Source organism: Ascaphus truei, chromosome 4, assembly GCF_040206685.1.
Source record: "Ascaphus truei isolate aAscTru1 chromosome 4, aAscTru1.hap1, whole genome shotgun sequence".
Classification (NCBI taxonomy): domain Eukaryota; kingdom Metazoa; phylum Chordata; class Amphibia; order Anura; family Ascaphidae; genus Ascaphus; species Ascaphus truei.
Window position 1 is genome coordinate 74,971,945 of NC_134486.1, and position 24,701 is coordinate 74,996,645.

At 41.9% G+C, this 24,701-nt stretch overlaps 1 protein-coding gene across 4 annotated transcripts in view; it reads right to left on the minus strand.

Moving 5' to 3' along the window:
• Positions 1-5,141: 5,141 nt before the first annotated feature.
• Positions 5,142-24,701, minus strand: part of TASP1 (taspase 1) — a 243,041-nt gene continuing 223,481 nt past the window's right edge. For 3 of the 4 annotated variants that reach the window (XM_075596056.1, XM_075596053.1, XM_075596055.1), the window contains one exon: positions 5,142-6,181. In XM_075596056.1, coding sequence (XP_075452171.1) covers positions 6,089-6,181 — 93 coding nt within the window. In that variant the 3' untranslated portion in view covers positions 5,142-6,088. Of the gene's footprint in view, positions 6,182-24,466; positions 24,509-24,701 lie in introns of all 4 variants that reach the window. The other variant, XM_075596057.1, reaches the window with a different exon arrangement.

Consider the following 24,701-nt stretch of genomic DNA (forward strand, 5'->3'; position numbering starts at 1 on the left):
CCTCCATGCTTCCTAATGGCAGAAGTAGCGGTTTTGGACCTGTTTTCCAGCGACGACCAGCAGGTGGCGTCCGAGAGGAGGAGCGGCAGTTTTCCATTGTAAGTCAATGGGCTCATTGACTTCAATGGAGATTCCTCAACGCCGGCCTCGAGGAACAGGTTGGCAGCCATCCAAACCGCAGACCGCAAAAGCGGATACAATGTCTTTTAAAAGAGTTTAATCACTACGGTCAAGTTCAACGACAATTGGCGTGGGAATCTTGGGTTCTAGGGCCCCTGGGAATAAAGTTCTTTTTGTCCCTAACCCCTAGGAACCCCCACACACGATCCACTCCGGGTCCGGGAATGAGGGACCCCCGTAAAGGGTCGAGTGGAGGAGGGTCGCACCATTGAATCTAATGGCGGCGGGCGCCATGCATTGTCAATGGCGGCGCCGGCCATTGATTCCAATGGAGAAAAGCCGCATGGCGAAAAAAACGACTAAGTGTAAAATGGTGAAATGTGTAAGTCCATATCTCCGGTTCTGAAATGACCAGAGGGATGGGATTTGGGTGGCATATAGCCAAGGTTCCGGCTTTAATGCATGCCCCTTCCCAGCCCCCTCAGCCCAACCAGACGGAGTATGGACGAAGGTAAAGATTTGTGGATTTTCTCATAGACTTCAATGGCGGCGGTTCCTCCATTGAAAGTCTATGGCGGGAAACTCCATTGACGACAACGGCGAAGTTGCTCCATTGAAACCCATGGCGGCGGAGCCCGTAGTTTTCAATGGGGATTTAGTGAAACGCTGAGATTTCTTTTTAGCGGAGATTTTTATAATAAAATATGAAACGGTTTATCTGATATTTGTATAACTCCGGTTCCGAAGGTCGTAGCGGGCTGAAATTTGGACCCTATAGTATACCACTTCCGGCATTAAGGTCTGGAAAGTTTGGACCCGCTGGACCTACCAGAACCGGGTATTTTAATATGTGTAGGTATTAAAATGTATATGGGGTTTTGGGTCTGCTCTGACAATGCAGAGCCCCATCTGCTATGCTAATAGCGCAGGGAGAGCATCCTGCAAGAATTAACATAGCCCGGTGATCATAGGCTAATTGTCCTGATTGTTTATGCTAAGGGCAAGAACAAAAGGGCTGAGTGTTTTTTAAGTGTCGGTCTTCACACTTACAGGGAAGCCAAAATCTCCTTCAAAGAGATTTTTGCTAGACAGCTCGGCGCCTTGAGTGTAAGAGAAGGGTTGAAATGGTATATAAGTCAGAGTCACCCCTTACTCAAATGTCTTCATGGGTCTTCATGTGTCTTCATGTATGATCTTCATGTATTGCTGTGATGTAACATCTGAAACTGAATTATGGAAGAAATGGCCCATCCTGTATCCTGATGGCTTTCTTGTCCTAACCTTTAAGTAAGTGTCCATATTTTGTCTGTTATTTGAGTAATCTCGTGTGTTCACCTTTTTCAAGGAATAAATTATATTTTATCATATCTAAGTCTCGTCCAGTTCAACCCAGTTATATTTGGTGTGTATTATTATAGCCTGTCTCAAAGCTACCGTCACAGGAGGCATCACAGGAAAAGACATAGTTAGAGGAGGAAAGGCAGATGTCATGGTCAGAAAGGAGGGGCATTTATATAGGAGGGGCGGGATATATTTTTGGGCAAGGGCTGAGATGTAAGGGGGGGGGTTGCAGGATCGTTGAGAACTTTGCAAGTCAGAATGAGGATTTTAAATGTCATTCTAGAGGATATGGGAAACCAGTGTATGTATTTGCATAGTGGGGAAACAGACGTGGAGCATTTAGGGAGGTAGAGGAGTCTGGCAGCAGCATTTTGGATGGATTGAGGTTGGGAAGACGAAGGGAATGCCAACTAGGAGAAGGTTGCAGTAGTGATGTTTGGACAGGACAAGTGAGTGAATTAGGATCTTAGTTGCGTCATGTGAGGAAAGGATGCATCCTAAGAATATTTTGGCAGTGGAGGCAGCAGGACTTGGTGAGAAATAAACTTGTTTGGTATTGTTTTGTTTTAACATTCAATTAAAAAACTGCAGCTACACTTAGGAGCTTTGTGAAATATTGTCAGCCGTTGGAGATTGATACCCTTAAAAAAAAGTGATACAACTTTCTAAAAGTAATTTTTACAAACTTGAAAAAAAAAATGATGTTCACATTTACAGCAGGCACTGAAACATGGGGGGGGGGGGGGAGGGCTTGTCCATTGTGTTTGCTTCACCTCTCACACTAGTGCATGTCCTTTCATCTGTGAAGGTGAGCCAAAGGCAAGGGCAGTAAAATCTTACATGTTAAACTTCGAAGAATTCTATAAAAATACTTACACTGATTTTTGCAGAAAATCCCGGCTTTGAACTTTTTCAAACTATATGCACTTGTTAACACATATGTATATCATATATAGTTTGAAGATTACAGTAAAAGAACCAGAAACAGCTAAAACTCCACATGTCCTACCAAATAGGGAAAGTTTTTGTAAATGCTCTGCTGTTATTTTTTGGACATCTGCCCTTCAACTCAAACCCTTGTTTTTTGTCTTTCGCTATACTTTGTAATTGTTCTCTTACGTATAACAAAGTATTCTGCTGTTCACATATTTAAGTCATTTGGTAGCGGATTTTTTTCTGACCAAAACGTGACGTTTTTATGTCCTTTATGCACAATTGTAATCAGTTTTTAATATTGTACAATTTTAAAGTGTGTACAATTATTGTTACTTTAAGACAATTTAATTAATTTTTATACTTGATGAGTCACCATTCTTTGAGGTCATGTGCAAAATGTTTTTCCGGGTCATTGTTTTTTGTGCTTAAGAACTTTGTTATAACCCCAATATTTTTTTTCCAATGATTATTTTGTGTTTTATCCTTCTCAATACAGCCTGCCATGTCGCTCCACCCTCCCCCCCCCCCCCCCGATTTTAAAAGCTAATAAGTCACAACTTGCCACCTCCTCCTCATAAACACTAGCCCAGATGTACTGAAAGATGCCAAGCTGTAAGGCAGCTTCAAATGAACAGGCCATATAGGTTAGCACCGCAGCATAAATATAACTCTAAGGCTCCCATTCAGTATGCTGTGATGATGTCTTCCTTGTGCTGGACAAGAGATCAGCTCCATTCGAAAAAGGGAGATTCAAATATTCTCCGGCCCAGGGAAGACTGCTTAACAGCTTATTGAACAAGGTTAATGACGCCCAAAGTAGTGGATTGCAGTAGTGATTATAAGGGCAGTTGGCAGTGAACAGAAGAGTATCTTTTCCTCAGCATTGTCCGGACATATAGTATGAACTGTACTGGTATACAATCATGTGCATAAGCATTTATAGCTAAACAATTTTGCCAATTGCTACCCACACTCCAACATTATTACTATTTCCCAGATTCCGACCAGCAAGAGAAGGTTGAAGTTTGAAGTGTAAGTGTTGATTAGGAATCCATACTTTCTGTCATTGTCACTTATTCCATATACGGTTATATCTCAAAATATTAACAGAAGTGATGCTTAAATGTGAAAAACTGATCTGAGTATTAGGGTATAACGCACATGTTTAATATTTTGCAGTCAGAACGCCCTCTCGTTCACGTAAGTGAAGAAAACTAAGAGATGCATCTGTTTTATTAAGTCACAATTACTGTCCTTTTAACACTTTTTTTGTGTTAAAAGGATAGTACATTTTTCAGCTTTAGTTAATATATAAATGTTAATGTTTTTTTTAAATTTTTTTATTTAAAGTATTTCAGGGAAGTGTTTTGTATTGATGCTCTCTAGAACATTTCACCACAAGGCCTCGAGATTCCCTAATGCACTATAAAAATGCTCATGTACAGAGATTACCCAAAATGCTGAAAGTCACTTTGTAAAAAGCAGTCCTTCAGGCTGAATGAACCAATCTGATAATGGAATTAATCAAAGATGTTCTGGTCCAGACAAACGGAGGCCATGTTTATTATTCAGAGATGACATTCTAAGAGCAACATTCACTGAACAATTTACTCAAAGGGTATAAAGTGGCTATTACAAGAAAAAAAAATGTTACCAAGAAGTCCCAGAACAGAGGAACAGATGTCGCCCAAAGGAATGATATCCATAATGTGACTTTTATCATGTATTCTTTTAGAAGCTACTGTAGCAGATTACCTCCCAGTCCATTCTGCCTGTTTCCTATGCGCTGTAACGTGCTCCAAGCAAATATAATTTCTGGTCAATACAAATAAATCAGTGCTACAACTATTACTACAGGGTATTTTACGAATTTGTGATGTGTAGTTTTTGAAGAACCAACTCTACAATATATGTCTCAAATACACTAAAGGCCTGTCTTATCTGCCCTGCTGTCATCTTTAAAATATGTTGTCCTTGTTTCATTTGCTCCTGCTGATCAGATTCGGCAGCACTTCCCTCTATGTGGCTGAAAACATTTGGATTGTCTACTTTTTAACATTGGTCCCATACCAGACTTTACATTCCTTCTAATGATCACAACACCGTGTCATGTAACAAACATTACGTCTGTTTATGTTTTCTTTCACCTTGCTCTCACTTGTAATATTAAAATCCTGGGTCATAAGAAAAACTATTGTAGTGTGGTGCATGAATGTGCTCAAACACCGTCTCCTTTTACTATAGATGTTCTCATGCAGCTTTCGTGGGTGGAACATGGTCAGTTCCGTGATAACGAAACCGATCGCATTTTTAAACTTTCAAAACAATAATTTAAACCTTTCATTAACCTATAATCTATGCAGCGCTTAACCAATATTTTAATTGAAAACAGACATTTTTCAAAGTTACTAATATATATGTATATATTTTTTACCCTATATTAGTAACATAGAAAACAGAGGACTTCATGTACAAATTGCTAAAAGAGCCCAGCTTTGCTTCCTGTCATTACACCCTGTGCCTTTCCTATAAGGCACCTTATTAACAATGTGAAACAGGTCTGATGGTAATTAAAGCATTGAAACCCCTAACATTTCTTCTTTAATGTTTTCCATATAAAAATTGCAAAAGAAATGTAAAGCACCCTTTTTCCCATCTATCCACGTTCTTCTGCATTTTATGATGAGGAATGAACGTCATTATTTAAACTCCAGCACAGCAATTTAACTTCCGAACACAAGAAATGAGTGTGTAGCCATAGTCTGCTTTATTTGCAATCTTGGAAAATATATTTAAACAAAGAACAAAAATGATTAAATTGAGTGTACAGTACATAAACTTTGATTTTCCTTTATAAAGTGTTAGAATATTCTGCTATACATAACCACTGTTACAGAAAACAGTCATGGACATTTTGAAATATAAACAAATTAAAGTGACTGGCTGTAAAAGGATCTATACTAGTAAATATACTTTATTTACGCAAGATCATGGTTTACTTGGAAGCCAATCTAAATAACAATTAAAATATATTTCTTATGTGGTTCAACAAAGCACATCCAGAAAATGCTCTTGCTGGAACAGCTCTGCTTGAAAGCAAGTGCCAAAGTGCTGAATAAAATAAAACATTCTACCCTTCTAATACTGGGGATTGGGTGAGATTTCAGCTCATGCAAGAAAATACTGTGCTCTCCAGCATGTTTACCTTCTAGCTCCTCTAATACACGATTATATCACAACTGAGCGAAAATGGCAACAAAGAAGGTAATATCAAAATTAGGAGAACACTATGTTGCTCCAAAAACATAAAATAATTTCAGTGAGAAATATTAGTAGAAACCTATAATATCGGCAAATGAAAAAATGTAAAGCGGTCACTACAGAAGCAAAAGAACAAGTGAAATCACTCTGAGAGCAAAGGTTATTTTCAGTTCACCCCAAAGTCCAATGGTTACTGACTGATTCATGCGATCTAGATAAGCATATTATAAAGAACCCAGCTATGTGGCACAATCAAGAAGTACAGATCACACAGCTGGCGTCCTGCTTAGATTATACAGTGCATATTGTGTAATAGTTTTGCTAACAGAGGATGACAGAATGGCCAAATTTGTTAAAACACAGCAAAAGATTTCAGTGTGAGTGGATTATATGATGTATGGAAGATTGAGTTGATAAACCAGCTTCTTGTTCAGCTGAAGGGGCTCTCCAGCCTGCACACCCCACCTTCAATTGCTACTGACTGCCCAGCCACAGCACCTGGGGGAAGTCTGGAAATGTGTGTCTGAGGAGAAACAAAATGACCATGTTAATGGTTCAAAAAGGTAAACTACAGCTCAGTGTGCAACAGAAAATGGAACACATTATTTTGATAGTAACACTCCGATAGCACACCAGCATTCTTTAAGAGGAAAAAGAACAATGTATATTATCCATATGTACAGTAAGAACATGAGAAGAAATATTTTCACGCAGAGGTAAAATACAGTAGAAGGGTAAAGCTTTTGTATTCCTAAAGGCGTAATAAGTTTAGGAATCTTTCCACAATGCAAAACATGAGGTACAGTATTGTCCCAGTGTCAACATGGCTGATCCCAGTAGTAGGCACTGATGATGTTCCTACAGTATTAATGCCTGAGTGGCAAGGAAAGGTGTCCAGTATCCATCTTGGTAAAGGGCAAAGTAAGCATTGTGAGCTTTCCCAGGTGCAAGACCCCTGCATTCCTTGAATGAGAGCCCCCATACCAGAGTATTTTTTCCCCTTCCCTTTTATGCTTTGGAGAGTTGTTTTCAAGCAGTATTGCATATTTAAATCCTAACTAAAGACCTTAAAAGGGAAGTAACTGGTTTACTGTTTTACTTACTGTAAAAAAAATAAATGTATATATGTGTAGCCAGGTCCCCCATGCCCCCACGTTACCTCTGATGCGGGGAAGGGGGAGGCTACTGCTTATGCTGGTAGCGCTGCGGTTATCAGCGGGGCTCCGGTGCTCCGCGGCGGATGCCAATACAGGGCGCTGCCATAATTGCCCCTCGCGCATGTGCAGGACACTTGCGGCGGCCATCTTAATCGCACTTATGCAGAAGGAATATCGCGCATGTGCAGTACCCTGGCAGTTGTGGCGGCTATGTTGGGGAGGGCTCCGCAGGGGAACTACATCTCCCAGCATGTTCTGGGAGATAGAGGCATGTGACATGCAGCAGCCAATAGGGCTCCCTGGATCTCCTGCAGGAAGAGAAATACATTTGGCGCGCTCATGACCGCGCGCCAGTCAGAAGGGGAGCAGCAACAGAGCAGATAAGTGTCCAGGGAGCAGTGCTTCCCTGGACTTGGCCTAGAGTTGCTCCGCAGGCCCCAGTAAGGCCACGAGTCCCTTCAGCTTGTGGTACCACAGGGAAGGCCCCCAGTTAGGGACACTTCCCCTTAGCTCACCACAGTTGGTGATAGTGCACCGGTGACGGACGCCACGCGGTGTATGCAGCCTGCGGTCTGGGACCAGACTCAGGCATATCCATTATCAGAGACACTTTACAGGGACACACTCCGTGTGGGAGATCCCACCAGTGGCGGATGGAAAGGATCTGGTAGACACAGCGTGGGATTATCTGCGGTCCGACCGATCAACATCTTTGGGTTGTCCTGGTCTGGACTGAGACCAAGAGAGGTACCACGTGCACCAACGGCCATGCACACTGTGGGTAGCACACACACACACACACTCTGTGGGTGGGCCTGGTCTGTGGACACTAACGAGTTAAGTGCACAGGCACTTCAGTACTTTGGGGGGTTCCACCAGGGTGGTGTTACTGTGGGGGCAGAGTATTGTGTGGTCATTGTTACATTTTGGTGTGTGTTTTATGTCAGGTAATACTGTTATATACCCGGGCGTGTATTTACTGTATATATTGGTACCTGAGAGAGGTAATCCTACTGTGTTAGGATCTCTCCCTGGTGTAGGCGCTGTGTAAACACAAACATGATCACCCCAGGCTCCCAGTGGCGGAGGATCAAGTCTCTTGTAAGCCACTCAGGTAACGCACCACATGTGGTTTCCCTAGACACGGGAAAAGGGGGCTACATATGTTTTGCATTTATGCGAGTTTGCAGAATTTAAGAATATCAGCTACTTATGTTTATATGTTTGACTAACGATGGGATCAGAACTATTTTACAAACAGAAAAAAAAAAACAATAATTGACCTGTGTCCTTGAGGAGTGATAGTCTTATTACCGAAATACTTTAAATACATATTGTAAAAATCCTCCAAAGCATTTACCATATTCCTTTCACTTTAGCTGTTATGTTCATGCACTTTAACTCACTAGTCCCAAGTCCCTGAGGTAAAAGAGACACTTACACATACTGCTACATAGCACGTGTCTACATAACAATACAGCCACCACAGAAATTATACTTGACTATACTACACTACTGTATGTCATGGCAACATTTTAGTCCCCAAGACCCAAACGGCATAAGGTAAAGTCTCTTTTGATAGAGGAAGTGCCTGCACTTCGTGTATGTGCAGCATATTAGTGACACAGATAACACATACTGTATACAAGGCAACATAATAGCTTCCATTCATTCTAAGTGCATTCTGTAAAAACAATATAAGAAAGAAATATTAAGATGCCAAAAAAAAAAAAAAAAAAAAAAAGGCCCTTTTGCAAACATAGTTGTTTCTAAAGTTGTAATCCACTAAGTCTGTCTAATTAAAATTGCATTTATATTCTGATTTTTTTTCTCTCTCCTAATCAGAAACTTGGACAAACTGCTCCCTGTATTTTTCTCATTTGGAGCAATATTACTTTAAAGGAATTTTAGTTTGTACTTAATTTAAAAGAGCCATTGGTGTCCTTTCCAAAGCGGTTTTAATTTTTATTCAGGCAATATAAGTATTGGATATATTAAGTGTCCGTGAAATTAACCCCTTCAGTGCCCAAATGACGTACGGAGCACGTCAATAAAGAAAACTCAGAGCTCCAACGCGCGTACCTCACTGAAGGGACACCACTCTTTAGAAACATCATCACATGAGATGATCACATGAGAGAGGTCACGTGATGCGGAAGTGCTGGAGGGTCCATGGCCACAGAGGTGGCACGACCCTAAAGCACTAAAAGGGTTAAATGGAGCTCTCTCCACAGAGCCCATTGCAGTCTAAGGTTACCACGGTAATCTCAGGATCTACAGATTAAATAGTGACACTTTTTTTTTTTAAAGAAAAGAGAGCAGGACATGCGCAAGATATTAATATAATAAGAATTAAACTCATATAGGCTTCTGGGTGTATTTCTGCTTTAAGATCATATTTAAGGGCCATCTTCAACACAGATGCCATACAGAATGGGACATTTGGTAGCTGCTGTTTTGCCACAGACTGAGCCTCCACCGCCGGCCGCTTCGAAGGTAAGTTTTATTATTGGTTAGGGTAGGGGGTTAATGTAAGGGTTTTAGTGCTTAGGGTAGGGGGTTAATGTAAGGGTTTTAGTGCTTAGGGTAGGGGGTTAATGTAAGGTTTTATGGTAGGGGGTTAATGTAAGGGTTTTAGTGCTTAGGGTAGGGGGTTAATGTAAGGTTTTAGTGCTTAGGGTAGGGGGTTAATGTAAGGGTTTTAGTGCTTAGGGTAGGGGGTTAATGTAAGGGTTTTAGGGTAGGGGGTTAATGTAAGGGTTTTAGTGCTTAGGGTAGGGGGTTAATGTAAGGTTTTAGTGCTTAGGGTAGGGGGTTAATGTAAGGGTTTTAGTGCTTAGGGTAGGGGGTTAATGTAAGGTTTTATGGTAGGGGGTTAATGTAAGGGTTTTAGTGCTTAGGGTAGGGGGTTAATGTAAGGGTTTTAGTGCTTAGGGTAGGGGGTTAATGTAAGGTTTTATGGTAGGGGGTTAATGTAAGGGTTTTAGTGCTTAGGGTAGGGGGTTAATGTAAGGTTTTAGTGCTTAGGGTAGGGGGTTAATGTAAGGGTTTTAGTGCTTAGGGTAGGGGGTTAATGTAAGGGTTTTAGGGTAGGGGGTTAATGTAAGGGTTTTAGTGCTTAGGGTAGGGGGTTAATGTAAGGTTTTAGGGTAGGGGGTTAATGTAAGGGTTTTAGTGCTTAGGGTAGGTGGGTTAATATAAGGGTTTTAGTGCCTAGGGTAGGGGGGTTTAGGCTAAGGGTGTAGGGGAAAGTTTTAGGTTAAGGGATTTTAGTATAAGGTGTCTTACTTACCTTAGCGGCCGGCGGCGAAGTGGTCGACGGCGGAGAGTGTGGCGGCGGCCATGTGGTTGCGGTGCAAGGGCCGCGACCAAATGTCCTAGACCGGATGCCATATGAGGAATGAGATGGCACATTGTCAAAGGATGTTTACTTCAATATATTAGCGGAGGACAACAGTACAACATTGTGGGGAACTCGCTCCACCGTCAGGCATACCCTAGCAAGAGGGAATCACAGCACATATTAACTACACATGTAGCAGACATCATTGCACGATAAAACTTTCCACAGCTGTAACGTATTATTGCACAAGCTGCCGTGGATCCATACACAATAATGGGGCCGAGAGTTATATGATTGTGGGATTAAGTGCGCTGCCACATGAGAGCAGGTGCAATAACATGCATTGCATCGGCACTTCCCCGAATCTTTATACCTAGCTTAAAGTAGAAGTACAGCTCAACCCCCGTATAACGCTGTGCTTGGGGTGCAAAGAATCACATCGCACTATAAGCGGATCGCGTTAGAAATAATGTACAATTGTATGCATTGTACAATAAAGTATTTAAGATACCAATAATCGTGATGTAAAGTATTCATAAATACAAAAATTGGGAGCCGCTCTTGCATCGCGTTATAAGCGGATTTGTGTTGTAACGGATCGCGTTATAACGGGGTTGAGCTGTACTTTTATTATTTGAATATTATTACTTGCAAAATATATATAAACAACCAATATTAGAAAACATAAATAGAACTTCACAAAATACTGTATAAAGTGGGTTAATTGGGTGATTAAATAACTTGCATCTCCATTTCATATTAATAATATATTCATTGTGGCTTTCTTCAAATACAAAAGGAATCTGACATTATTGTTATGAATCATGTTTCTTTACATATAGGCTGCAGAAAGCAGTGCAATTGTGCCTACAAGATGTAAAGGTTTATTATGTATCAATAAATATAACTAAGGTTTTGCACACACACTAATAGGAGTTTACATGTTTCTTAACCATTCCCTCTGGCTCAGTTACTGAATGAAGGATCTCAGATAAATGCCTGGTATATTTGTTTAAGGTTTCACATATGGCAAGAAAGGCTGCAAGGATATGGTTATTATTCTTTAATCACCATTAATGGCTCCAGTGCTCTTCCAGAGACAAATCTCTCCTCTAGTGATAAGAGAAAAAAAAGTGTGTGTGTGCATTGTGAAGAAAAGTTGAGCATTTATCTCCACATTGGTACAGAAAGTCATAATCAGTAATGTGAGTATTGAATTGCAGTTTAAACTGGTTTAATCAGATTAATGAGACAAGCAATTGCCTATAATAACCTGGAAGTATATCACAAAAGCATTCATGTCCCAAGAGGGAGGCTTCAGCCAAACAGGTTTCTCAGATTACCTTCTTTGAATAATGTATGCATTACATAGATATTTATATCACTTGTAATATCAGCCCTGTCCTAAGTTTCTATAATTGTGCTATATACAGTCAGCACATACCCTTTTCTTTTGATCATGATAAACATGATATTGAAATGACAGCATATTATTTCTTGATATGTTTTCCTAGTATCACTTGTTGACAGCCTTCTCTTAATGCAACAATCCCAGCTAAACATTTTTTTTTAATCTTACTGTACCTGAACCAGGGGTCATCTACAGTGCCCCGACATTGAAACCCTCCTGGTTCAGGAGTGGCTAGCCCGGAATAGACCTGGGATCAAAGGAGCAAGCAGGGAAAACATTATGGCCACCTTTCCACGGCCATGTATGTAATAATCAACTATATTGGTAGTATTTTTGTGTAAAAACTGGCACAAAAACAACTACAAATATCTCCAGAACTGATAAGCACCGCTGACGGGTTAATGAAATTAACATTGAAATGAAAATACTGTAGATGTGTGTGTGTATTTATAAATGTGTATATAGGTGGCCTCTCAAATAATTTTCTGCATGTGCTATATATATATAACGGAAATAGCCGTGTTAGTCCAGTTGCGATAGTGCAGAATAAATGAGTTCTTCAGTATTAGGCGATACCTTTTTTATTTGGACTAACAATGTATGTCATAGGACAAGCTCTCGAGAGTTCTCCTCTCTTCCTCAGGTCGGCAATACTGATTTGCAAAGGAATCTATGGCTAAAACAGTGTAAGGGAGAGCAAAAAACAAAACACAAAACACAAAAAAAAAACCACAGATGTACTGTAGTTAAAGTGGGGTGAAAAAGTGTTTGAAGCCATGGAAGGGTGACAAGGACAGTACATCTCTGTTGTGGTTTTTTTTTTGTGCTCTCCCTTACACTGTTTTAGCCATAGATTCCTTTGCTAATCAGTATTGTTGACCTGAGGAAGAGAAGAGAACTCTCGAAAGCTTGTCCTATGACAAATTGTTAGTCCAAATAACAAAAAGTATATATATATATATATATATATAAAGCAACTGTAAATATTCCTGTATATTCATTTGCATGTCTTAGACAGGTCTGCAACCCTGTCTTTCACCATTATCACCCAGCAAACAGCACTTCCACTGCAGCAAGGGATTCTGGGAAATGACATGCATATATATATATATATATATATATATATATATATATATATATATATATATATATATATACATATATACATACCATCTAAAATTGTTCATCGCAATCTTGAATTCAATTAACCGGTCAGTCTCAGGAATTGTCTCAGGAATCTAATTTACTTCACCAAATGTCTTGAAACATGCATGTTAAAAATAGTTTAAAACTACCCTGTCCACCTTGTTCTAACAGTTGAGCTATCAAATATTGTTTTGTGCTTGAATTTCAATTATTTTTTGCAATCCCATAATGAAATGACCTTCTCACTATATACGGCAGACAAAACCATTATAAAATAAATAAAGCAGCATGGGCAGTGGTTTTAAGTGAAGTCACATGGATAGGAAAACTAAGGAATTGACATTCTATTTACATAACAACCCTGTCTTGGTTATGGATATGCAGACTGACACTGAAAACCATCAATCTCACTGATGTGTCTTCTACATGAAGGTTGTGGGCGAAACAGTTCTCCATGCAGCAATTGCTGACAGCAGAGTCCTGTACAAAGAAGAGAACAGCTATCTCCTGTTGCCTGCTACTTCTGCTATTATCATCCAAACACAGCTGGACAGAGTGATTTGATTGCCAAGATAGGTTTCCAAGAAAGGTTCACCACTTACAGTATAAACCAGTGCACTCAGATGTGTATTGTTTTTTGTTTTAGAAGACGTGGTGCGGGAAGACCCCTCCCAGATCATTCACTTGAACATGCCTGAAGGTGTCTGTGATGATAGGGGTTAGCCAGGCTATCAAATAAAGGTTTAAGCCTGTTTGGTTACCCCTGATCCATGTGTTGGGTTTATAGTGTCAGCTCGAGCCCAAGGTTGGTACAAGCACTACCTGTAATTATGCGACTCACCACTAGGGGTCCCTGCTCCAGCACAGCCCAGAAAAGGTAACTGGGGCATAGGGATGTTAAGTGTCTCTGAAACAGTCAAGGGGTCCCTAGGTAAATGGGGGTACCCAGTAAATGCCCAGGTCACCTGGAACCAGTATAGAGGTTCTGTGGGGGTTGGGGGGGTACTCCAATCACCTATAAGTTTGTGAGGGGACATTTAAACGTCCAGCCCTAAGTTTATTGTATAGTGTGGGGAATATGGCAAGTAAAAAATAACGCTTTTTCCCATACCAGGCAGACTTAGGTTTTTAAAGTGTAAATTTTATTAACACTGTGCGTTAAGTACATATATGCATGAGCACAGTAAAATGAGGCAAAGGGATGAAAAGTGTTCCTGTAGCTGCGGGGATCTCTAGGTAACATAGGGGTACTCCAGTTAGTGCCAAGGTGTCCCAGAACCTGTATTGGGTTTGTCGGTTATGGAAGTCCCCTGGAAAGTATAGAAAAACCTGACTGGTTAAGGGGCGTTTGGGGTTCCCTGTGTCGTAGAAACTCCAGATTTTGGGAGTGTACATTTTAGGTGGGATATTGGGGCGAAAATGTATTCCTTTTGTTTGCAGGAGTTCGGGGGGCCCAGCTACTGGTGGCTCCCTGATTCTCCCCAGCGTGCAGGCACTATTTGTGGGTTTTGCGGGGTGAATTACACCAGGGCTTCCCAGTGTCTCCCAGACTCCTGGATTTCGAGCCCAAATATCCCCCAGTTATTTCCCTTATAAATATAAGGTTCCCCAAAGTATATTCTCTAATAAAGTGTACTTTATATCGTGTTCTGCATTTACTATAAGGCTTTATGCAGTCAGCTTGGGAATATGTTTACGGTGCCAGCTAGTCTGCATAAGGGTCCATAGTTCAAAGAAGAGAGCATGTCCAGAGGGGGGAGAACCATTTGGTTAGCAGGAAAAGGCTAGGTGTCAGTTCCAGAGAACAGGGTGCACCCCACTGGGGCCCCAGTTGCAGACTTAGCGGAGCCGGCAATGGGCTAGCTGGTGGGGAAGATGCCGCTGGTGGGCACATTTCCCGTTGGCCGATTCATATTTCCCGGCCACACATTTTTTTTCCATGCTGGCTCAACACGGCCCCTGCCTCTGACATCATCAGCCAGGTGAGCCCTGCTCTGATTGGCTGCTGAGAATATTCTCACGCTTCTGATAGGGGGATAGTAGTTTGTGAATGAAACTCAAGAGGTATTATAAACCCCTACGCAAATCAGATTTTTGGTTCTCTCAAAGGTCTCTAAGATTCTAAGCAAGTTTTGTCTAAGCAAGTTACTCCAAACGTCTGGAGAGAGGGGAGGGGTGGCGTCTGGAACTGCAGGCTGATTTCAGTTATAAAACATGGCAGGCTAAATCTCAGTCAGAGGAAAATACTTAGGTAGGTTTCCCTGCACCTAGGAGAGTTTGGTTGTGTTACCCCAGTCCCAAGTAAGTGTGTCTCTTTGCCTATATTTTGTGTAACATTGTGTCTACCTTTTCCTGTGAATAAATGTACAATTTATTTCATTATCTTGTTTTGCTCAATGTATGATCCGGATACAAAATGTGTAAATGGCCTGGTCTCCCGTGAGGGTCTTCTGCCACCAAAAGGTAAAACCACTTGGTAAAAATGCACCATGGTGCGCTAAAATGAATGTAGTATGTTGGGTTTGGATAATTAATGTTAACGTTCAAATTTAACAGTGCCTACTTTCACCTGCAAAAAAATAAATTAAAAAAATCACCAAATCCATGAACCACTTGGAGGTGCCACAAAATAAGTTGTCAAATATAAGAAATTCTGAAATCAATCACTATTATTTATCAAACTAAAGGGTTACATCAGTAAGAGTGCTTTCCTTCCGAAAGAACCTGTGCGGATAAAACAGAATGAAACTGCTCTTAAAACGGAGCAGAGGCCCCAGGATGGGAACGTTGCCCCCATATGGGCTGATGTGCCCCAGGAATTCTTGGCGTGGGGTCGGTTCCCCCCGCCATTACCCAAGGGTATGGGAATGGTGGAGTGCGCAACTGCGAGGGGGGGAGGGAAGCCAGCTGAGACCCCCTGTTAGTGAGGACGGTAAGGGGGCAGGGTGAGAGGTTTACTTAATTAATTTATAAAATGTTTTACCAGGAACAAAAACATTGAGAGTTACTGTACCTCTCATTTTCAAGTATGTCCTGGGCACAGAGTTAAAATACATGGTTACAAATACATAGTTACAATGAGTAAAAAGGGTTATACAGTACATCGTATACAAGACATTGCATGCACAGTTAAAGATAATATATATTATAGGCGTATATAACATTTATAGACCAGATTAAAATGTGAGACAGCTTTAGTTTTGAAAGAACTTAGACTGGTAGCCTGCGCTCCATCCCGAAGACCTCTGAATTTCACATTTTGTTTTCTCTTGTAGATCTTGCCTGCTCCTGCAGTCCAGCGATGCACCTCCCGAGTGTCTCCACTACCGCTCCAGATCCGGCTGCAGCAAAGACACCGCCAGCCTCCCAACAATCCGGGAGCCGGCCACCCGACGTCTGGCGTGGCGTCCAGCTCCCGTACCGGCTTTCCTCCGCCGCACGCAGCCAGGAGAAGAGGCCCCCCAAGAATCAATGGCAGGGCAATGCTGCACTGGTCCCCCCCATGGCCTGTGATAAGTGTCTTCTGATCCAGGGGCTGCCCCACCCCGATCGCAGCGCCCCCTCCCACCCCCCCCCCCCCAATGGCAAGCACTTTGAGAACCATTACCCTACTCCTGCTTGCCATCTTCCAGCAGGTTAACCCTGGGGCTACCCTTGCAAGCACTCTGGGGGATCTAACAGCCCAAACCCCTGAGGGTCACGTTGGGTCCACAACCCCCACCCACCCGCCTCTCTTTCCGACACCCTTCAGGCCATAGCCAAGGGTTCGGGATCAGATGAGCATGATGATGATGATAGTGACAATGCTGTTGTAGATGTGGCGTCCGTTTAGGCTATGTCAGACTGCGGTCTGGTTTTCACATCTTAAGAGGGGTAGGGGCAACGATAGCAATTCGGAAGCGCGTAAAATGTCCGATAGAGAGGAGCCCCAGGTTTTACGCACAAGAGGAAGCAGTTAACCTCTATAAACCAGTCTATGAAAGCCATGCAAGCTAGCAAGGGCAGGGAAGCGAGGACGCAGCCCAGGAAGCGCAGGTCAGGCTGGGACAGAGGGGTCACTTCAGATAACAGTAACAAGACGACCACATGCGTAACTAGCTCCCTGTACTCGCACCTTCCCCGCAAAAAAACAGTGCACCATACGAAGGGGGCAATATATTAACATGTGTAAGCTATCCTTACAGGGTCAGGCAGAGAAAAAGCAAGTTCAGAAGGCAGGCGAGAACTGGTTTGCAGAAAAGCTTAAAACTCTCGATAACTGGAAATAAGGCTTCTATGTGTTGGCTCACTGCTTGATGTATAGATATCCTGACATGGGGATTGACATGATTACGTACATGTCTCCCATAAAGCGTACCGATAGACAGTATTGGGGCACAGCGGGATTCTAATGAGCAGGTTAGGCATAGGATGCAGGGGAATGATAGACTAAACTTTGCGAACGAAGATGTCGACCTGGGGTTGGGCCTAGTCACGCCCGACAAGGGTGCAGGTCCCTTTACAAAGGGGTCAGAGCACGTGCAAGAAGGGTGGATGCTGGGAGTTTAATGACAAGCAGTGCACACTTGGGGCAGGGTGCAAGTTTAGACACGTATGTATACAGTGATGGGGTAGCAACCCCGGCAAAATTTGCTTCAAGCGCGCAGGAAGACATAACCATGGACAATCATTTGCTGCTTATAAAGACTTTAACACCAGGCAGTCTTAGCGGCTCCAAGCAGTGCTTGCGAGTGTACCCGACCGTGAAAAGGCACTGTTCCTAGAGGAGGGATTTAGGGAGGGTTTAAACATCCCAGTGCGGGGGGTAGTACAGGACAGGCATGTGAAACACAATTTAAAATTGCCTACAGACCATGCAGAGATCTTTAGGTTAGTTAGTAGACACATTTGGCACGACTGAGATCCAGGGAGTTAAAGTAAAAAGATTATTTTATGGATAGCAGAATTCTGTGTGACACCAGTTTCTTGCAGGAGATGTTTATTTATACATTTTCTGTCACTACCCACGTGGGGAATCACGCAAGTGCAGAATATGAACTTTTACCTGCTGTTAAATATCAATTTTAAAACATACGCAAAGAGCTCAAGCTAGGGCGCATGGCAGGCTCGTTCACCTCTTCCCCAACTGATCATTTCCCCATTGGGCGTTGTCTTTAAAAAAAAAAAAATGGAGTTCGGTAAACGATGCCATAGACCAGAACCTATGCAGAGTCCAGAGTCATTCGACACTGCCCTAGCCATCATAACACCATATGGGAAGGGTGCCCTCATGTCAAAAATTGACATAAAATCAGTCTTTCAGCTGCTACCCTTGGCCCCCAGCAGATTTAGATTCACAGGTTGAAAATTTGAAGGGGGATATTACATTGGCAAATGTCTCCCTATGGGATGAGCCATATCATGCGCCTAGGGCGGAATGACTAATTGATATGTAACGGCTAGCTCCACGAATGTGTAAAACATTTAACACCGCCTGGCAGGAGTGGTGCGCGTTCAGGGAAGCCGCAAGGAGAAGGGGTAAGGTCAATAGCTCCCAACAGCAAATTAGCTTCCTACTTACCAAAAAAACAGACAGGTATGTCATGGGCAAAGGCGGATGGCACGTTGGCATGTATAGTCTTTTTTTCTCAAATCACGAAAAAAGGGAAGACATTACCAAGGACTTCGTCACCAGGCTCATCCTGGTTGAGTGGGGCAGAAGGGACTGTAAGCAGAGGGATAAGAGGGGGCCGGTGACAGTGGCGAGGTTGGTAACCCTAAACAAGGTGTCAGAATCGGTATGCACAGGGCCCTACGAGATCAATCTGTTTAAAGCGGCCTTCATTTTTGCTTTTTTTCTGAGCATTTAGAGTGGGGGAAATGGTAGCAGCATCTAAGACTAGCAGGGACTCTGGTCTGTACTGCACCGACACACTTTATTCGAGCAAATACCCAGTATGTACCTGGCAGATACCTGGAATGCGCCGCTCCTCACCTCTGACAAGCCCCGTTGCGTTTGCCTTCCTAGCCTGGGTTCATGCCTGGCTGACGGGCGGCTGATCTGTTAAATGATAATGATTAGGATTTAATAGGCTGCAATGCTTCGCGTGTCTACCAGATGGCATAAATTCATGAATTGTAATGCAGTATATATATATATACTGTGCAGTATTGCAGCCAGCGGGTATAAAATACTTCAATCCCTGCCTGGAAAATAACCCAATGCACTCGGGCAGAAAACAGTCACAAACCTCAATACACCCGGGTATACCTGAATTCGTGGGACTAGCCGAGCTCGAATAAAGTGTGTCGCCAGTGTATTTCAGGCATGTGATAATCGGGAATAACACTGTGGCATGCCGCATACACAAGTAAACAACTGATCAAACTGGCAAAGGTGCTTGGGTGCACCTAAAAAAAGCACAGGGACAGGAGGGTATGCCCTGTGAGGGCAGCGAGGCAATAAGTCAAGCAGCGTCCGCAAGGGGGCGAGGCTTTTCTAGTGCATAGTGATCAAACCACTTTAACAAAATTTCAGTTTAGCATCATCTTTAAGGGCTGCTTGGGAGCGGGAGACTTAAATGCGGCTGACTTTGGGACACATTCATTTAGGATAGGGGCAGCAACAACAGCCGCAGAGCAGAGTCTACCTGTTGAGCAGATTTAAAAAAAAAAAAAAAACTGTGGACGGGGGAGGGTGGTTGAGATGTAACACATACAGGGCGTATATTAGGTCCAGGAAAGGTAACATTTAAACATTGTGCAGTGCTAACATGTTTCTGTCTCCGTAGTGGGAAAACCAAGCATGGGTCACAAGGTCTGGCAGATAGGCCCGGTCAGGCTAGGGAGTCTGCAGCTGGGAATACCAAATGTATGAACATACGATGGCTGGGGAAGCCAGGAATGTGCTGGGGTTATTTGGTACCAACCACCACAAGAGCATTGGAAGAGTATAAAAGTAATCCCTGGTTATTAATGATTCACCTGGACAGGAACGATCTTATGGCAACCAGAAATCGCTAGACACAATCCGCCAGATACAGACAGACTGCGCCAGATTTAAAGCCCTACAGGGGAGGCAGTCATTATTTGGTCGGAAATTATGCTAAGATTATTATGGAAGGGGGACTCCCGCTGGCTGAGAATTGAGAAAACCAGGAAAAAAGTGAACAAAGTTGTCAGTAAGTTCATCCTATCTTGGAAAAGACAGGTAGGGAGACACATACAGTTTGAAGATTGGAGACATAATTGACACAGAAGTGACGGGGTGCACCTTATGGGCGAGGGTTTAGACATCTTTATCTGGAATCTCAGTTAATCGCTACAAGCAATAAGCAATCAGAGTGTAGGGTCACAGCTTGGGTTGGGTGTTCGTCCCCAGTAAGTGGCCTTAATGGGTCCTCCTGGTGGCAGAACTGTCAGGCCAGTCAGCTTAAGGGTGCCGGGAAACGCCAATAATTGAGGCACCCACTTATGCGGTTGGGCTGTAGCCCTGGCCCAAGTCTTAGGATGCTGAGATCCAATTTATGTGGCTGGGCCCAGGCGGAAAGAAGGGGGGACTGGGTGTGGAGCATTTCCCAGCAGGGTGGTGAGACCAACGGGGGTCTCCCGCCATGCTAGTTGAGAGGCACAGGGTCATCTGCATACAGGGACTAGCGGGCTGGCTGACAGTTTCATTTTTCAAAAGTTGTTTAAATGAATAAAGCTTTGACCTTAATTTAATTCCACAAAACTGTGTGGTCTCCATTTTTGTATGGGGTAACAAATCATGGGTTAGGCACACAAAGCCTTTATTGATTTACGAACAGTAAACAATTTAGTCCAGATGTGAGTGGAAGTAGTCTTGAAAATTCGTGCAGCGCAGATTTGAATAACTGGGAATGGATCAAATAAAACACAAAAATAGTGCAACCTGTTCCTATTTAAAAGCTATAGCGTAGAAAGAGTTGAGAAAGGGTGCGCTCACATTTCTCAAAATGAAAAAACGCTTATCACTATGGGTCACATCAGATAAGGAATTGGCTGGCTCAGCTTATAGGATTCGCCTTCTGGATGGCTTGTAATATGGAGGTTCTGGATATCCCAAAAAAGAGAGAAGCAAACAATAGTGCAGACAATCCAACCATATTTTCAGCTATCTGAAAGAGCTTCTAGTTCGCTATGCTCCCATTCACTCACTTCGATCTGCAGATGAAGGAGTCATAACAGTTCCCAGAATCTCCTTGACTTCCTCTGGGGCCCGAGCTATTAGCAACGCTGCTCTCACTCTTTGGAACAGTCTGCCGTGTACAGTTCGAGAGGCCCCCTCTCTGGGAATCTATAAAAACGGGCTCAAGACGTACCTGTTTACCCAGACATTTAATTAATGAAGCACAACCTGTCCAGCGTTTAATAGCTACAGTACCGTCCCATCCTGTACTGCATCTTTCCTTGTGTTTGGTCTCTTTTATAACCTTGCATTTTAAGTCCCATTGGGAGAAAAAAGCGCTATATAAAGTTATTATTATTAAAAAGGCAGAGAACATCTACATTGACACTCACAGTGTTCCCATAGGCCATGCACACAAAGGTTATCAAAACTTTGACTGGAAGTAGACTGAAGGTCCAGCAATTTAAATTTAGTATGTGTCATCTTTTTAGGAATAGAAACATGAACAAGATCAAACCGCAATATGGTATCACCTACCACGTACTTCTATTTCCACCCCATCCTAAGTTCAAGTTTTCTGCACTACAAGTGGCATTTCAGCCCAAACATGTGAAGTGCAGTGATGACAGTTTAAAGTACAAAAATAAATGGTTTGTCACTCCAACTTGATAGATATTGAACTATTTAAAGAGGAATGCAAGCAGAGTTGACATTCAAGCCTCGGCAAATCTCTGAAACATACTGGAGTCGTGAAAATATATTGAAATATATGTGGCATACGTTTTCCTAAGAATATATATATATATATATACAGTGTTCGACAAACCTATACATTTGCTCGCCCCGGGCGAGTGGATTTAACCCCCGGGCGAGTAAATATTGGCCCGAGCAGCACACGTTTGGTACTAGGTGGCGAGTAGATTTTTTTTGTGTGGCGAGTAGATTTTTTGGTGATTTGTCAACCACTGTATATATATATATATAAAATCAAAAATAAATAGATGATACCGTTCTGTGGCTAACGAAATGCTTTTATTTGTGCGAGCTTTCGAGATACACTGATCTCTGCTTCCGGCGAAGTTACAATGAATGAAGCAAGCAAAAGGTATGACCTGGGATCAGAGGCCTGTGATGCAGGGATAGTCAGGTCCAATTCCGGGGTCGAGGCAGGTGGAAAGCAGGGGTAAACATGTCCAAGCAGACGTTCAAACACGAGCAGACAAACACAGGAGCAAAGGAAGAGCTCAAGCAAAAACAAGTAACAGAGTACTTTGCACGAGCAAAGACAGAGAGCAACTGCCTGATATTTAAAGGCCAGATGCAGGCAATAGAAGACCAGAAATAGACTGACATCCTGTCGGCAGCAATCTTAGGTGAGGCAAAATATGACATGGTCCGTCGGCCATCTTGGTATCCAGACAAATCCCTTATACAATACAACTAAATGAAAGTTTTTGGGGGTACTAAAAGACAACTATATGATACATATTATTGAAGAAACAACCAGGAGAGGGGCAATACTGGATTTGGTAATATCAAACAATGTAGAAGCAATAACAAATATTGAAATCCAGGAACATTTGGGAAACCGTGATCATAAAATCACCACATTTAATATAAATGATCAAAAACAATATTATATGGGTTCAACTAAGACTTTAAAGTTTAGAAAGGCAGATTTTAATAAATACATACAGGACACCTACAAGCTCATATTAAACCCCAAAATACTACAACATATATATAAGCGTATAAGTGTCACAAAGGAGTGCTACTGAGCATGGCAATATATATTTAAAACCAGAGACAGAACATGAAACACAGACAGAGCTCAGTGCTACATCCAATGAAACTTATACACGGTACAGTGCCTAAATATATATATATATATATATATATAGATATCTTTTGAATAAAATGGTCTTTTAGTTTAACTCTTTAGCCAAAGGGTTGTAAGCCCTTGAGCCCCTACCGTGTATAAGTTTCATTGGATGTAGCACTGAGCTCTGTCTGTGTTTCATGTTCTGTCTCTGGTTTTAAATATATATTGCCATGCTCAGTAGCACTCCTCTGTGACACTTATACGCTTATATATATGTTGTGGTTATTTTGGGGGTTCAATATGAGCTTGTAGGTGTCCTGTATGTTTTACAATCCTTGTTCAGCTGGTCTTAGCTGATTGGAGGGTGGCACCTCCTCCCTAGTTTGAAGCTCACCCCCTCCCACTTTCAAATGGTTAAAAGCTCACTCCATTGCATCTCCCACTCTCAGGGGAACTTGCTTGCTTGCAGTTTGATTGTGACAAATCTAATACATAGTGCTTATCCTGGTAATGTACAGATTAATAAGAGCTTCAATCAGACTTAGAACTATGCAACTAATTTTGACAGATTTATTATAAATCATTCTTCCTGGTAATGCACAGGTTATTAAGAATTTATATTAGTGTTAGGTACCCTTGAGATGTGGTCTGCCGTGTAGGGGCTCAAGGGTTTACAACACTTTGGCCAAAGAGTTAAACTAAAAGACCATTTTATTCAAAAGATATCCATCTATCTATATCGATATAGGCACTGTACCGTGTATAAGTTTCATTGGATGTAGCATTGAGCTCTGTCTGTGTTTCATGTTCTGTCTCTGGTTTTAAACAGATTTTAATAAACTCAGGAATAATCTACAAGGAATACATTGGGATTATATTTTTGCAGGGAGAAATGTCTGTAAAACATTGTTAGAAAAGCTTCCTTATACCCATGGATAATAAATATAAAAGAAAAAAGTCTAAACCAATATGGCTAAATAAACAGGTAGAAAATGAAATGGAAAGGAAGAGGCAGGCGTTTAGAGTCTCAAAGTCAGAAGGGACAGAGGCATATCAGAATTATAAGGAATGTAACAAAAGTTGCAAAAGGGCAAACAAATTAGCAAAAATTGAAAATATAAAAAAGGATTGAAATAAAAAGTAAGATCAACCCTAAAAAGTTCTTTAAGTACCTTAATAACAAAAACAATAGAAAATAAAGTATAGGACCCTTTCAGTGTTAGATGGGCAGGCAAATTATTGTAGATAAGGAAAAATCAGAGGTATTCAACACATTATTTGCCTCTGTACTTACCAGGAAGGAATCAATTGCAAAAATAGTGCCAGAGGAGAAAGCCACAACCTCTATATTACTAACAATTGGTTAACTGAGGAAGAAGTACATAGGTGGCTTGATAAAATTAATGTAAATAAGGCACCTGGCCCTGATGGCATACTTCCAAGAGTTCTTAAGGAGCTAGTTCAGTAATAGCCAAACCATTCCATTTAATATTCAAGGACTACATTTCCACAGGCTCAGTGTCACAAGATTGGACTGAATCAGACGTGGTACCTACATCTAAAAAAAGGGGATCGCAACCAGGGAATTACAAACCTGTAAGCCTAACATCAATAGCAGGGAAGCTACTTGAAGGTCTAGTATGGGATAATATTCATGAATACCTAATGGCTAACAAAATTAATAGTAATAGTCAGCATGGATTTATGAAGGATAGGTCATGCCAAAATAACCTTATTCATTTCTTTGTGGAGGTAAGTAGGAATTTAGCCCCGGGTAATGCAGTTTATGTTGTTTACTTACATTTTTGCAAAGGCTTTCAATACAGGGCCACACAAGAGGTTACTGTACAAAATAAAGGAAAGTGGTCTCAGTAAAAATATTTGCACCTCGATTGAAAACTGGTTGAAGGATAGACAACAGAGTTGTCATAAATGGGACTTTTTCAAGTTGGGATAAAGTTGTGAGGGATCCCCGATTTTTAACTTGTTTATTGATGACTGAGGTTGGCATAGAGAGCAAAGTCTCCATCTTTGCT